Source organism: Propithecus coquereli, unplaced genomic scaffold, assembly GCF_000956105.1.
Source record: "Propithecus coquereli isolate 6110/MARCELLA unplaced genomic scaffold, Pcoq_1.0 Scaffold14, whole genome shotgun sequence".
Taxonomy (NCBI): domain Eukaryota; kingdom Metazoa; phylum Chordata; class Mammalia; order Primates; family Indriidae; genus Propithecus; species Propithecus coquereli.
The window spans coordinates 17,202,795-17,213,994 of record NW_012138302.1 but is presented as its reverse complement, the minus strand read 5'-3'; the positions used below and the strand labels follow the sequence as shown (position 1 = coordinate 17,213,994).

Sequence of the window (11,200 nt, the reverse complement as noted above, 5' to 3'; positions counted from 1 at the left end):
ATATATTATCCCTAGGCTAATTAAAAGTATACTTGTTAATAAGTTTCTTTGCTTTTTTTTTTTTTCCCTATGTCCAGGTATAATTCGACCAATCACTTGATCTCACCTCACTGTGATGGTTGAAATCTCCAAAAAGGAGAGTATAATAGTTATAGATCTAGTACTGATCTTTTAAACAGTTCAGTAATTTTCAAACTTAATGCTGTATGCCTAACCAGTGTTGAATAAGACTAAAATGTAAATGAGAACCAAATATGTCATTGACACTGGAGTTAAATTTTACGTTACCATGTGCTTAAAGTACTTTACTGGCTGAGCTATTGTTGGGAAATTGATTTGTATGAGTTGTAGGATTCACACTTGGTTTTGGCAGAAACAACTTTTTCAAGATCCAATTAGGCTGACCTTTAAATTTTTTATTTTATTTTTCTAGAGATAGGGTCTTGCTATATTGCTCACACTGGCCTCGAACTCCGGGGTTCAAGCGTTCCTCCTGCCTCAGCCTCCCACCCCCAGAGTAGTTGGGTCTATAGGCATGTACCATTGTGCCAGGCTAAAAATAGACTTTTAAATCCAGCTGTGATCTTACTTTCTTCAACTGTAAAACAGTAATGATATCTGCCTCACCAATTTTATAGAGTGGTTGTGAAGATCAAATCAGAAAACTGAAGGGAAAGAGCCAAGCCTTCTAATTCCACGTTCTTCTGTTCCTCCAATTAATGGCCATATTATATGACATTATCTACTTAAGGAGGCACCAAGGCATAAAAGGAAACAACTTTGGGTAGATAGGCAAAAATTAACTTTTTTTTTTTTTTCTATCTAAGGGAACCATCAGCAAAAGGGAATAGCTTTGTGTCCACTTTCTCCTACCCATGATTCTCCAAAATTTAGCCCTTTTAGCCATAGCTCTAATTATTAGACCATGTCCTAAATTTGTCCATGTACTATTTGACCTGGGAGTCAAAGACTTTAGCTAAAGACCTAGTCTGCTTACCAAAAACTCAGTGGCAAAAAAAAACAATATTCAGGAAGGCTTTCTTGGAAGATATATAGTTTGCATATTCCTCTAGTTATTATAAAATCCATCCCTTAAACCAGACTACGAGAATAAGGTATTATTTGGGCCTTTGCAGAGATGATTTTACTAAATTGTGCTTTGGCCTTATGACTCAGAATTACATTTAAAAAGTTATAAGAAACTGGTATACATGACTTGCTATTGTCATTGTAGCTACTGGATATAGCTGGGGATGGTATTCACCACATTGCACAGCTTCCTTTTGAATAGGAATCACAGGAAACAGTGCTCCTAAGTCTCAGTACTAGAAAAATGTGGGCACCTTCTGGGAGACTGGCCTTTATCTGATGTTACACACAAAGTAAAGCTTGTAAACTATAATTTTTTTTTTTTTTTGCCTTGGCCCAAGAGAAGTATAGAACAAATTTTATGGTTCATGTTGAACAAATGTATAGAACCCTGTCACACAGATTTGGTGCCTGTACTGGATTTTCTGTTGTCAACATGTTAATCTTACCTTTGGTTTTATCTTTATTTGTCCTTTGCCCTGATTTCTTTACCTATTCTTTCTTTTTTAATCCCTTTGAAATGCACGTATTTATCTAAGTTTCTTGAAACTGATTTTGTAAAGAATAAGTAAATATATAAATTAGTAAAATAGGGTGAGATCTTTGCTGTTATTTCTTTGCTTTTCTTTCAGAATAGTCTTACAGCCTTTCTCCTTATCAGGGCTAAGGACCAGACCAATATACTTTTCTAGATTTTACTGATTTCACTCCAACAGTTACCACACAGCAAAATCAGGTCCACCAGTAAGGAATTTCTCTAAAACCAAGGTGATTTAACTATTTAATACTTCATTTTTCTAAAGGATCTTCAAATACTGGAGATAATAAAAATAAAACCACTCTTATTTCTCGACGTAATTATACCGGTTAGGATTTCCAGTTAGAAGGAAGGTAGTGATACTGTGAAAAGTCAGGTGACCATAATCTGATCCAGATTATGTGTGCAACCAGTTTGGTGACCATAGGCAAACTATATAATCTTTCTGGGTCTCAGTTTCTTCAGAGGTTGCATGATACCAGCTTTCTCCAAAGAGGGGTTTGTGACACACCAGTGTGCTAACATATGTTAATTAGTGTTCCATGAAAAAAAAAAAGGATCAAATTTGGATAAGACTGGATTAAATTAAGATAAATAAATTAAGATAAATAGTTTCTTTATGGTGGGATTTATAAGAGCCTTTAATTGTGACTCCCAGGTGAAGTAGGGTAGAGTGCACAGTATTATCCGAACTTGCATTTAATGGGAGCACATCAATGGACAAGTGCAAGTAATGACTACGTGCAAAATCTTACCTGCCCTCCCTGTCCCCGTGCCTCATCCTCTCACATGTTAACAGCTGGAACATATATATTGAGTTATGCTAAAAGATATTTATAGGGTCTTCTATGAAAGGACAGGATTTACATTTGGAAAAGAGAGAAAATTTTGGCCCAGGTTAAATTAGGCAAATCATCAGAAGAAAGTACATATGCTGCCAAGCTCTAGATCCAGAACATGCAGTTAATTGTGTACCCTTGACATTTTAGCAAACCAGGGTGGCTGAAGGTATATTATTAACAGAAAGAGAGAGAGCATGTTTGAAATAGAGCATAATGAAGCAAGAATCCTGAGTTTTAAAAGTATATTTCTTGAAATAGCTTAAAAGGATGGTCATTAATCTTTTTCTTATCTAAACTTTTGTGAAACTGCATATATGACTACTATAAACACATACAATGATGTATAGCCTTGCACTGGAATAAAGCATGAAAAAGAGCATGAGCTTTGTAGTCACAAAGACTTAGGTGAAAATCTTGGCTGTTCCTATTTCTGTATGTGCGACTCCTTAATGAGCTTCAGTTTTCTCACTTGTAAAGAGAAATTTCTAACCTTGTAGCTTGTTTTAAAGGTTAGTGAGTAAGCATATGTAAAGCAGCCAGCAGAGTATTCAATACCCAGAAGATGCTCAACAAAGTATTTTCTCCCTTCCATTATTGAGAATCCTCAGAGTGCAGAGACTAGGGTTTGTCAGGCATGGTATCTTGTACATATGTGACAGTTACTCAATAAGTTTTTTTTTTGTTTGTTTGTTTTTTTATTTTTTTTATTTCAGCATATTATGGGGGTACGGATGTTTAGGTTATGTATGTTGCCCTTGCCTCCCCACTCCCCCCCAAGTCCAAGTTTCAGGTGTGTCCATCCCTTGGATAGTGCACATTGTACTCTTTGTGTATGCAAATACCCGTCCCCTCCTCCTCGCCCCCCCTGCCCGACATCCAATAGATGTTATTCTTCAATAAGTGTTTTAACATAGATAAACTATGATTTCCAAATAGTGAAATTTCACATATCTTTCAAGACCTAGCTCAAATATTACTTCTTCCATATGTTGTCTGATTATCGAACCTGTAAAAGATTTTTCCTTTGGTCCTGAATTCCCTAAGTATTTTGCTTTTAACTTTTTCTATGTCATTTGGCACATTTTTTCTTGATTTGCTATTACTTGTAGACATGTTATAGCTTCCCTCCAAGATGTAATCTCTTTTTGCAGGCAGAAAATGTTCTATTATCCTTTGTTTCCCTTCAGTGCTCAGCACAGTTCTTGTTTGAAAAGCATGTATTAAATAAGTGAAAGAAGTGGGTGGCATCCTTTGACTGAAAATGATGACTGAATTTTCCTCAACCCCAGTTTGGGCCCTCCAGGCCTTTCTGTCACTTGTTAGAGGGCTTCCTCTTTTTATAAGCGAATCTTGCCATTATATATCATGTCTAGAAAAAAGTTTTATTAATAAAAGTCCTTTACTGTGAAGCCAACCTAGGAAGTCATTTAACTCCCCTTCTTTTTGTTCCCACTGCACCTTAGGCATACCTCTATAATAACTTTTACATATGGTATTACAACCCTATTTTTATAAGACTGTTAACTCCTGGAGGGCAGGATCCATGTCTATATCACTGTGCCCTAACAGATTCTGGGTATGTAGTAAGTATCCAAAAAGTGTTTGCAAAATAAGTGAATGAAAAATTCTCAATATTGGTATGGACATGACATGAACTCAGAGGGGAAAAATATCAGCTAAGCTAAGTGGATTCAGAGGCCCAATGCAAGATGTGGCAGAAGTAACCTGTAGTATCTTTTGGTGGGTAAAGTGAAGCCTGAAGAAGGGACAGGAAAGACACTCTTTCTATTCTTGGGGTGAGACAATATCCAGGAAGGATGGGAAGGAAGTATTTGTCAGGCAGAAAAAGGGGAAAGGAATTGAAGATAATAGAAAGCTGTGAATTTAGTAAAAGATTAAGTTCTCTAAGAGTTCCATACAACAGATCAGGGATGATTAAGGAAAAGTTAGGTCTTCCATACTAAAATGAGTCTGAGAAAAGTAGAAAAAAATAAGTTATAAGAAAGAGCAATAGCCTCAGCATCAAATACAGTGGAAATATAACTCAGCTTTTGAATAATGTTTCTTAAAATTATGCCGCACCTCACGTTCCTCTTCTTGCTCTTTGCGAATCTGCTCCAAACGAAACTGTTCTGCCATCTCTCTCTCATGAGCTTCCCTCTGTTTATAAAATAGAAAGGGAGCAAGCACTCAATACTCAATACATACTGAGGAAGGAAGGAAGGAAGGCAGGAAGGAAAGAAGGAAGGGAGGGAGGGAAAGAAGGAAGGAAGGAAGAAAGGAAGGGAGGGAGGGAGGGAAGGAAGGAAGGAGCATGTTATATTCAAAGGGCTCACTCCCAGCATGATTTGGAGGTACACTATACTAATGGAAATATTTTTCTCCCAAACAAGAATGGAAATGAAAGCAACAACAGAGCACAGCTCTCTAAAAATGTTGGGCTCCTATTTAAATGCCTTCAATAGCTCTGGATAATGTGGCATTTAAGATCCTTCAGGACTTTTCATTGGTTTTCCTTTCTGGCACTTTCTGTTATCTCTTCTGTACTCAAGCTCTACTCACATTAGCTTCTATCCATCCTCCATGCTTTCCAGACCCCTAATGCTAGCTTATATTACTTTCTCTTCCCTCCTACTCCATTTTCTCTGTCCAATTCACATATACCATTTCTTCTTTAAAACGTTCCCCAGTATATTCCTACTTCCTGGCTTTCCAAAATTTAGAAAAAAATTTCCACTGAAATTTCTGTTCGCTGAACTCTCAAAGAAGTCAGTACTTCCCTTGTGACACTTAAGAACCTTGCTTTATGTTACAGCTATCTGTGTTCTTGACTTAATCTATTATACCACATTTGTGAGCCCTCCTTTCAGGGCAAAACCTGTGGCTTATTCATTTTCCTCCCCTTCTTCAATGTCCAATATAGAAGCAGGTACTCAAGAAGTATTAAACAAATCAGTGGTTCTCAACCCTGACTGCACATTAGAATCACCTAAAGACCCTTTAAAATATTGCTGGCTTCTATTAAAGACCAATTAAAAAACAAATAAAATAGATACAAGGCTCATTCTTGTTTTCATTTTCCATGATTTAAGACAAACTTTATGGTCAAAATGAAGCATGCCTTAACACATTGACTGCCACACTAGAAAAAAAAATTTGGGGGGGGCCACAGTGTTTCATTATGAAAATAGAATAAAAACTGCAAAAATACAATGATCCTTTCTAACTTAATGAAAAATTTGTTATTTTTTATTGTTTTCTGTGTGTGAGTTATATGCAACTTGAAAAATAGTTCACAAGGCTCCAAAGGTGAAGAAACGTGTGAGTTACATATACTGCACAAGGCCCGAGGCTCAAAACTAGCGTGAGTTAACTACAACTCACATGGCAGTTAATGTGTTAAGAACCATTGATAGAATTATATTCTTTCTGTTAATTGAATCTAGCTTTCTCCATTGCAAACACAATCTTTCTAGGGATCAAAATGATTAAAAGGCTGGCATTTTAATAATGAAAGACTATTTAGGTTTGAGTGCTTTATCCCAGAAGTCAGCTGACCAAACCCACCTTTGCTCTGTCAGCCTCAAGTGAAAGGCGATAAGCCTCATCTTGCTCTCTTTTCACATTTTCTCTGGCTTCACGTTCAGCCTTAAAAGAAAGACAAAGATTCAAATGCATTTTACCACATTATTTTGTTTAAGAAAAGAAAAAAACCAATGATAATGCCTTTGTCTTACTCCTGTGTGAATTTATTTTAATTAAATAAGAAAATTTTTAAGTGTATAGGATATAAATAAACAATATGATGAACAATATGGTACACAGTGAAAATAAGAATGAATCCTAGCTCTACCACTTACATACTATTAGACCTTGTGTAAGTAATTTAACTTCTCTAGGTTTTAGTTTCCTCTATCGTAAAACAGAAATATTATTTGACTTATATGGTTATTGTGAGAATTAAATGCAATGATATATAAACTGTCTAGCAAAGGATCAGGCACTTAGTTCATTTTCCCAAGTATTAGTTCTCTTTCACCTTTCTCCTGATTTTCCTGAGATAAACTTGGAAACTGTCAGTATGAAACTAAGGACTGGAAGGGAGTTGTAAAAGACTAGGAAATAATCCGCTGGTTAGCATAGAAAGAGGCTGAAGGCAAAAGACCCTGGGTTAACCTCATTCCATACCACATCTCTAAAGCTTTGGTTATCGAATAAGTATTTCCCCACTACATTCATACTCAGGAAGTGTGGATAACTAAGTTGAAAATCTTTTAGAATATTTTTAGCTTCTGAAGTTATTATACCATCTGCCTCTATTTAAATCATGATTCCCTATAAAATTAAAAGTTAATTCACTAACAGAATTTCTCATTTGTTAAGTTCAAAAGTATAGCCAATACACATGTACTTAAACTTAATAAATACCCATACTTGTCTATATTAGAGTGTAGATTCCCTTTTTGATCACTTGTTTATTAGGCTGAATCATATAAAGTCAGCAATATTTAACTATTTTTGACCTATAAAACTGGAATTTTCATATGGTTTAACTTAATGCTTTCTTACTTTTTGTCTCCCCCAATTCAAGGCTGAATATATCCTCAGCATTCTCTTAGGGTGCTCTCTCTGATACCTAACCAAGACCAGCCTTCTGTGTGAAGCCTAATACTTCTTCTAGTTTCAATAATTCAACTAATTCCAGAAGCTCAGGTACAAAGAGTAACATTTCATTGATTTCCAATTTTTCGAATAAAGAATTAGATGTTGTTGGCCTGAAGCCAATTGTTATAGTATAAAATATCAGGAACCCTGTTTAACCTGAGAGACCACTTAGGCTACAAAGTATTCAGAATAATTTATACATCATATAATACTACACATTAATAAAATTGGGTTTTAAAAACTTCTAATTAGAGACTCGTACTTAGCAGTTAGTATTTATATTTCAAAGAAAGAGAAGCATTTTCCTTTAAATATATTTTCACTAATTCCAACTGGCTCTCTCTTACTTTGGCCTGTTTATTAAGGTTTTACTATGACTAGATACAACTAGGCTGATAAGGCACATTTTGTGTATTTCTGTTTATATTTGCATTTGCCTAATTCACTACTTCGTAACTCTTTCCTCCACCCAAAACACAAGTTTGTACAAAGTGGCCACTTAGTAGTTCATTTGGTCATAGCTGATCTATATTTCATACATAATTTATTTTTCAACTAACTGAGGAGAAGTAATGAGAAGATTAGCAGACCTGTGTTCAAGTCCTAGCCCTACCAGTAGCAAGCAATGTGCTCTTGAGTAAATAACATTTTCCCTTTCAGTTATCCATTAAATTAAAGGATTGAACTTCCGAGGATCCTATGCCTCTGTGGATAAGTCTATCTTTCCAAATTTAGGTATCTCTTGAATGTAATCAACAAACTATGGGAGTAATCTTACCTTTCTATATTTGAATTGGGGAAATATTTAAGATATTTAAAATTTTAATTTTTTTTTTTTTTTTTTGGAGACAGAATTTCATTCTGTCAGCCAGGCTAGAGTGCAGTGGTGTCCTTATAGCTCATTGTAACCTCAAACTCCTGGACTCAAGTGATCCTCCTACCTCAGCCTCCCGAGTAGCTGGGACTATTGGCATATACCACCACACCCAGCTAATTAAAAATTTAATTTGACCTTACTTTTCTGACCTCTCCCCTTCAAATTCACTTAGGTTTCTCTTACAACATTCTGTACTTTCCCTTTAAAGCACTTATCACAATTACAATTAATTATTGTGTAATTATTTACTTAATATAGGACTCCCTCATGACACTATAAGCTCCACAAAGGCAGAGAACCTGTCCTATTATATACCTCTGTATTCCACACTGTCTAGACTTTGAGAGGTATTTCATAAGCATATATTGAATAAATGCATCATGTTTCCAGGCATAAAGTACTTATTGCCTACAGCAAGAATTAAAAAGGAAAAAGATATAGCTTTTAAATTAAAATTAAATTAAATTAAATTAAACTAAAAAAGAAAAAGATATGCATAAAGCAGCTCCATCAGGGTCAATGAAATCGACTGGTTGGACAGGAATGACCTGTTATGACACTATATACACATAACAAAGGGACGTTCTAAAAGCTATCACAGCTGGAAGCCCTTTGAGCACAAATACAGTTTATAATAAAAGCATTCTAAGTAAACAGCTCTGTTTTAAAACAGATTGTAGCAGATAGGAGAAGCCATTAAATATAAGGATCTCTGCCTCAGAATTAGAATGTAGCACCTGTTGTGCACTCTTTCCCTTGCCCACAGCCCTCTCTGACCACCCCGGCAGATGTGCTGGCTCAGGCATGTGGCCCAGGATGAATTTCCCTAAATTCATCATGGTCATACCCTCTTGCATGTTTAGTAGTTGCTTGTGAATGGCTATCACTTCTTCTTGTCCTGTAGATGCTGTACTTACCTCTCTAACTGTCCTGTTCACAGTCATCTCCAATTTGGGGAATTAGAGAAAACTGCTTAGGCATTTTTGCCATATTATTCTATATTATTAGACTTTTTAGAAAATCCCAGGTGTGTGGTTAACATTTCGTGTATAAATTTGTTCTCATAACTTGTAGATGTGTCCCTTGGAATTTCTCCTATGCCCTACAAAGCTGTTTTTGTGGAGGTTCCCCTTTCTAAATCTGAAAGGACACATCAAAGTAACTAGAAATTTCCATACATTGACTGAGTGGAGGTGGAACAGCTAGATGATCAAATTCAGAAATAGGTCTTAAGTGCTGCTTAGGCTATGGCTTAGGCTACTTTGGTATTAAAACACTCCTTGTGGTTGGGCAAGGTGGCTCACACCTGTAATCCTAGCACTTTGGGAGGCTGAAGCGGGAGGATTGCTTGAGGCCAGGAGCTAGAGACCAGCCTGAGTAAGAGCAAGACCCCATCTCTAGAAAAAATGGAAAAATTAGCTGGGCATAGTGGCATGGACCTGTAGTCCCAGGTACTTGCAGGGGCCGAGGTAGGAGGATCTCTTGATCTCTGGAGTTTGAGGTTGCAGTGAGCTATGATGACACCACTAAACTATAGCCAGGGTGACAAGCAAGATCCTGTCTCAAAAAAACAAAACAAAACAAAAAACCCCACTCCTTGTCACACCAAACTAAGAAGATGGACTGCTCAGAAGTAAGTGATAGCCTCAACTGGAGCCTTTCATTTGTAGCATACTTGTGACTGCTCTCATACTGCTTGGCGCTACACTCACTTGCATATTTGTCTTACTGCTCCCCACCTGAGCTGTACACTCCCAGAGGGGAAAGACTCTATACGTCTATATAAAAAATATCTCCTATAGCATCCAGGGTACTATGTGACAAGCATCCAATACATATTTGTTGTATGAGTGAATGGAATTATGAGTGCTCAATAGTTATATCACAGAAGTCATAGAGGCTCAAAGTATTCTTCAGACTAGTAATTTTCATTTAAATATATTTCCTATCCTGAGTATTATGAGTTGTTAAGAAGTGCTGGAATTAATATTCAAATCTAGTCATTCTCATCCTGAAGCCTATGTTTTTCCCCCTCTGTAGCACACTAGATGGGTTCAGTATAGTCCTATATCTCTGAAATAATAGCCATTGAATCAGATTTCACTATAACCCACTAAAAATAGTGTCCATTAAAAATAATGAAAACATTTTATGAGCTGTCAAATGGTTCCTAAAGGAAAAATTAACCAAAAATGGAATTTAGATGTATTTAGGATTTATTAGATGTATAAGGATTTATTATCCTTAAACAGTGTTGAAGATTAGTAATCATTAATTAATTTTCAAAAGACTAATACAAAACTCTGAATTACCAAACTGAAGCAGGCTGTAGAGGTTAGGATTTTTTCAAATACTTATCAAATACATACACACATATGACATTTATTTGTTTTTCTCAATGCCCAGGTTAGAATGCATACCCTGTTCTTTAATAAATATGTCCTTTTAAACAGGGAAATGGCCCTGCTATCTATCCCTAAAGAGATATGAATCAAGATAACCTGAAATTCTCTCAATATGGATACTTAGAGATAGTAGATAAAATATAACAAATATGTTAAATTCTACTGAGCATGTCAGAAAGAAACAAAGATAAGTTTCTGGGTACCAGAAATAAAGAGCATACTGAAAATCAGAGATGTAAATAATAAGGTAATAAAGAACCTGACAAGGTAGGGTAACCTGGAGGCCCAATTTGTGGACAGAGACCTTATTTTGGAGTCAATCAAGGTACGGAGTTGTAAAAGTTATCTCTGGGATAACTTCTGCAGCTGAATGTAAGTTGAATTGGAGTGTGGGAATGGGGGGAGGGGGTAAGGGGAAGAAAGACTACTTTAAGAAATAATGGCCAAAATTTTTTCAAATTTGATGAAAACTAAAAAGCCACAGATTCAAGAATCTAAACAAACATCAAGCAAAAGAAACATGAAGAAACTACATCAAGATACATCACAATCGAATTGCTTAAAATTAATAATAAAAAGAAAACTTAAAAGCAGTCAGAGAAAAGATGAAATATGGATAGGGGAAAAAAGATTGAGAACTTCTCATCAGAAACACTGCAACTGAGAAGACAGTGGAGCTACATCACTAAAGTACTGAAAGAAAAAAACCCTATCAATCGAGAATTCTATATGCACTGAAAATATCTTTCAAAACTGAAGGTGAAATAAAGGCTTTTCAAACAAA

At 35.9% G+C, this 11,200-nt stretch overlaps 1 protein-coding gene across 1 annotated transcript in view; it reads right to left on the bottom strand.

Moving 5' to 3' along the window:
* Nucleotides 1-11,200, bottom strand: part of FAF1 (Fas (TNFRSF6) associated factor 1) — a 334,517-nt gene that overhangs the window by 51,096 nt on the left and 272,221 nt on the right. The window contains exons 13-14 of the mRNA XM_012639350.1: nt 6,037-6,117; nt 4,552-4,629 (exon numbers count right to left, since the gene is read on the bottom strand). Of these exons, the coding sequence (XP_012494804.1) occupies nt 4,552-4,629; nt 6,037-6,117 (159 nt within the window). The remainder of the gene's footprint in view (nt 1-4,551; nt 4,630-6,036; nt 6,118-11,200) is intronic.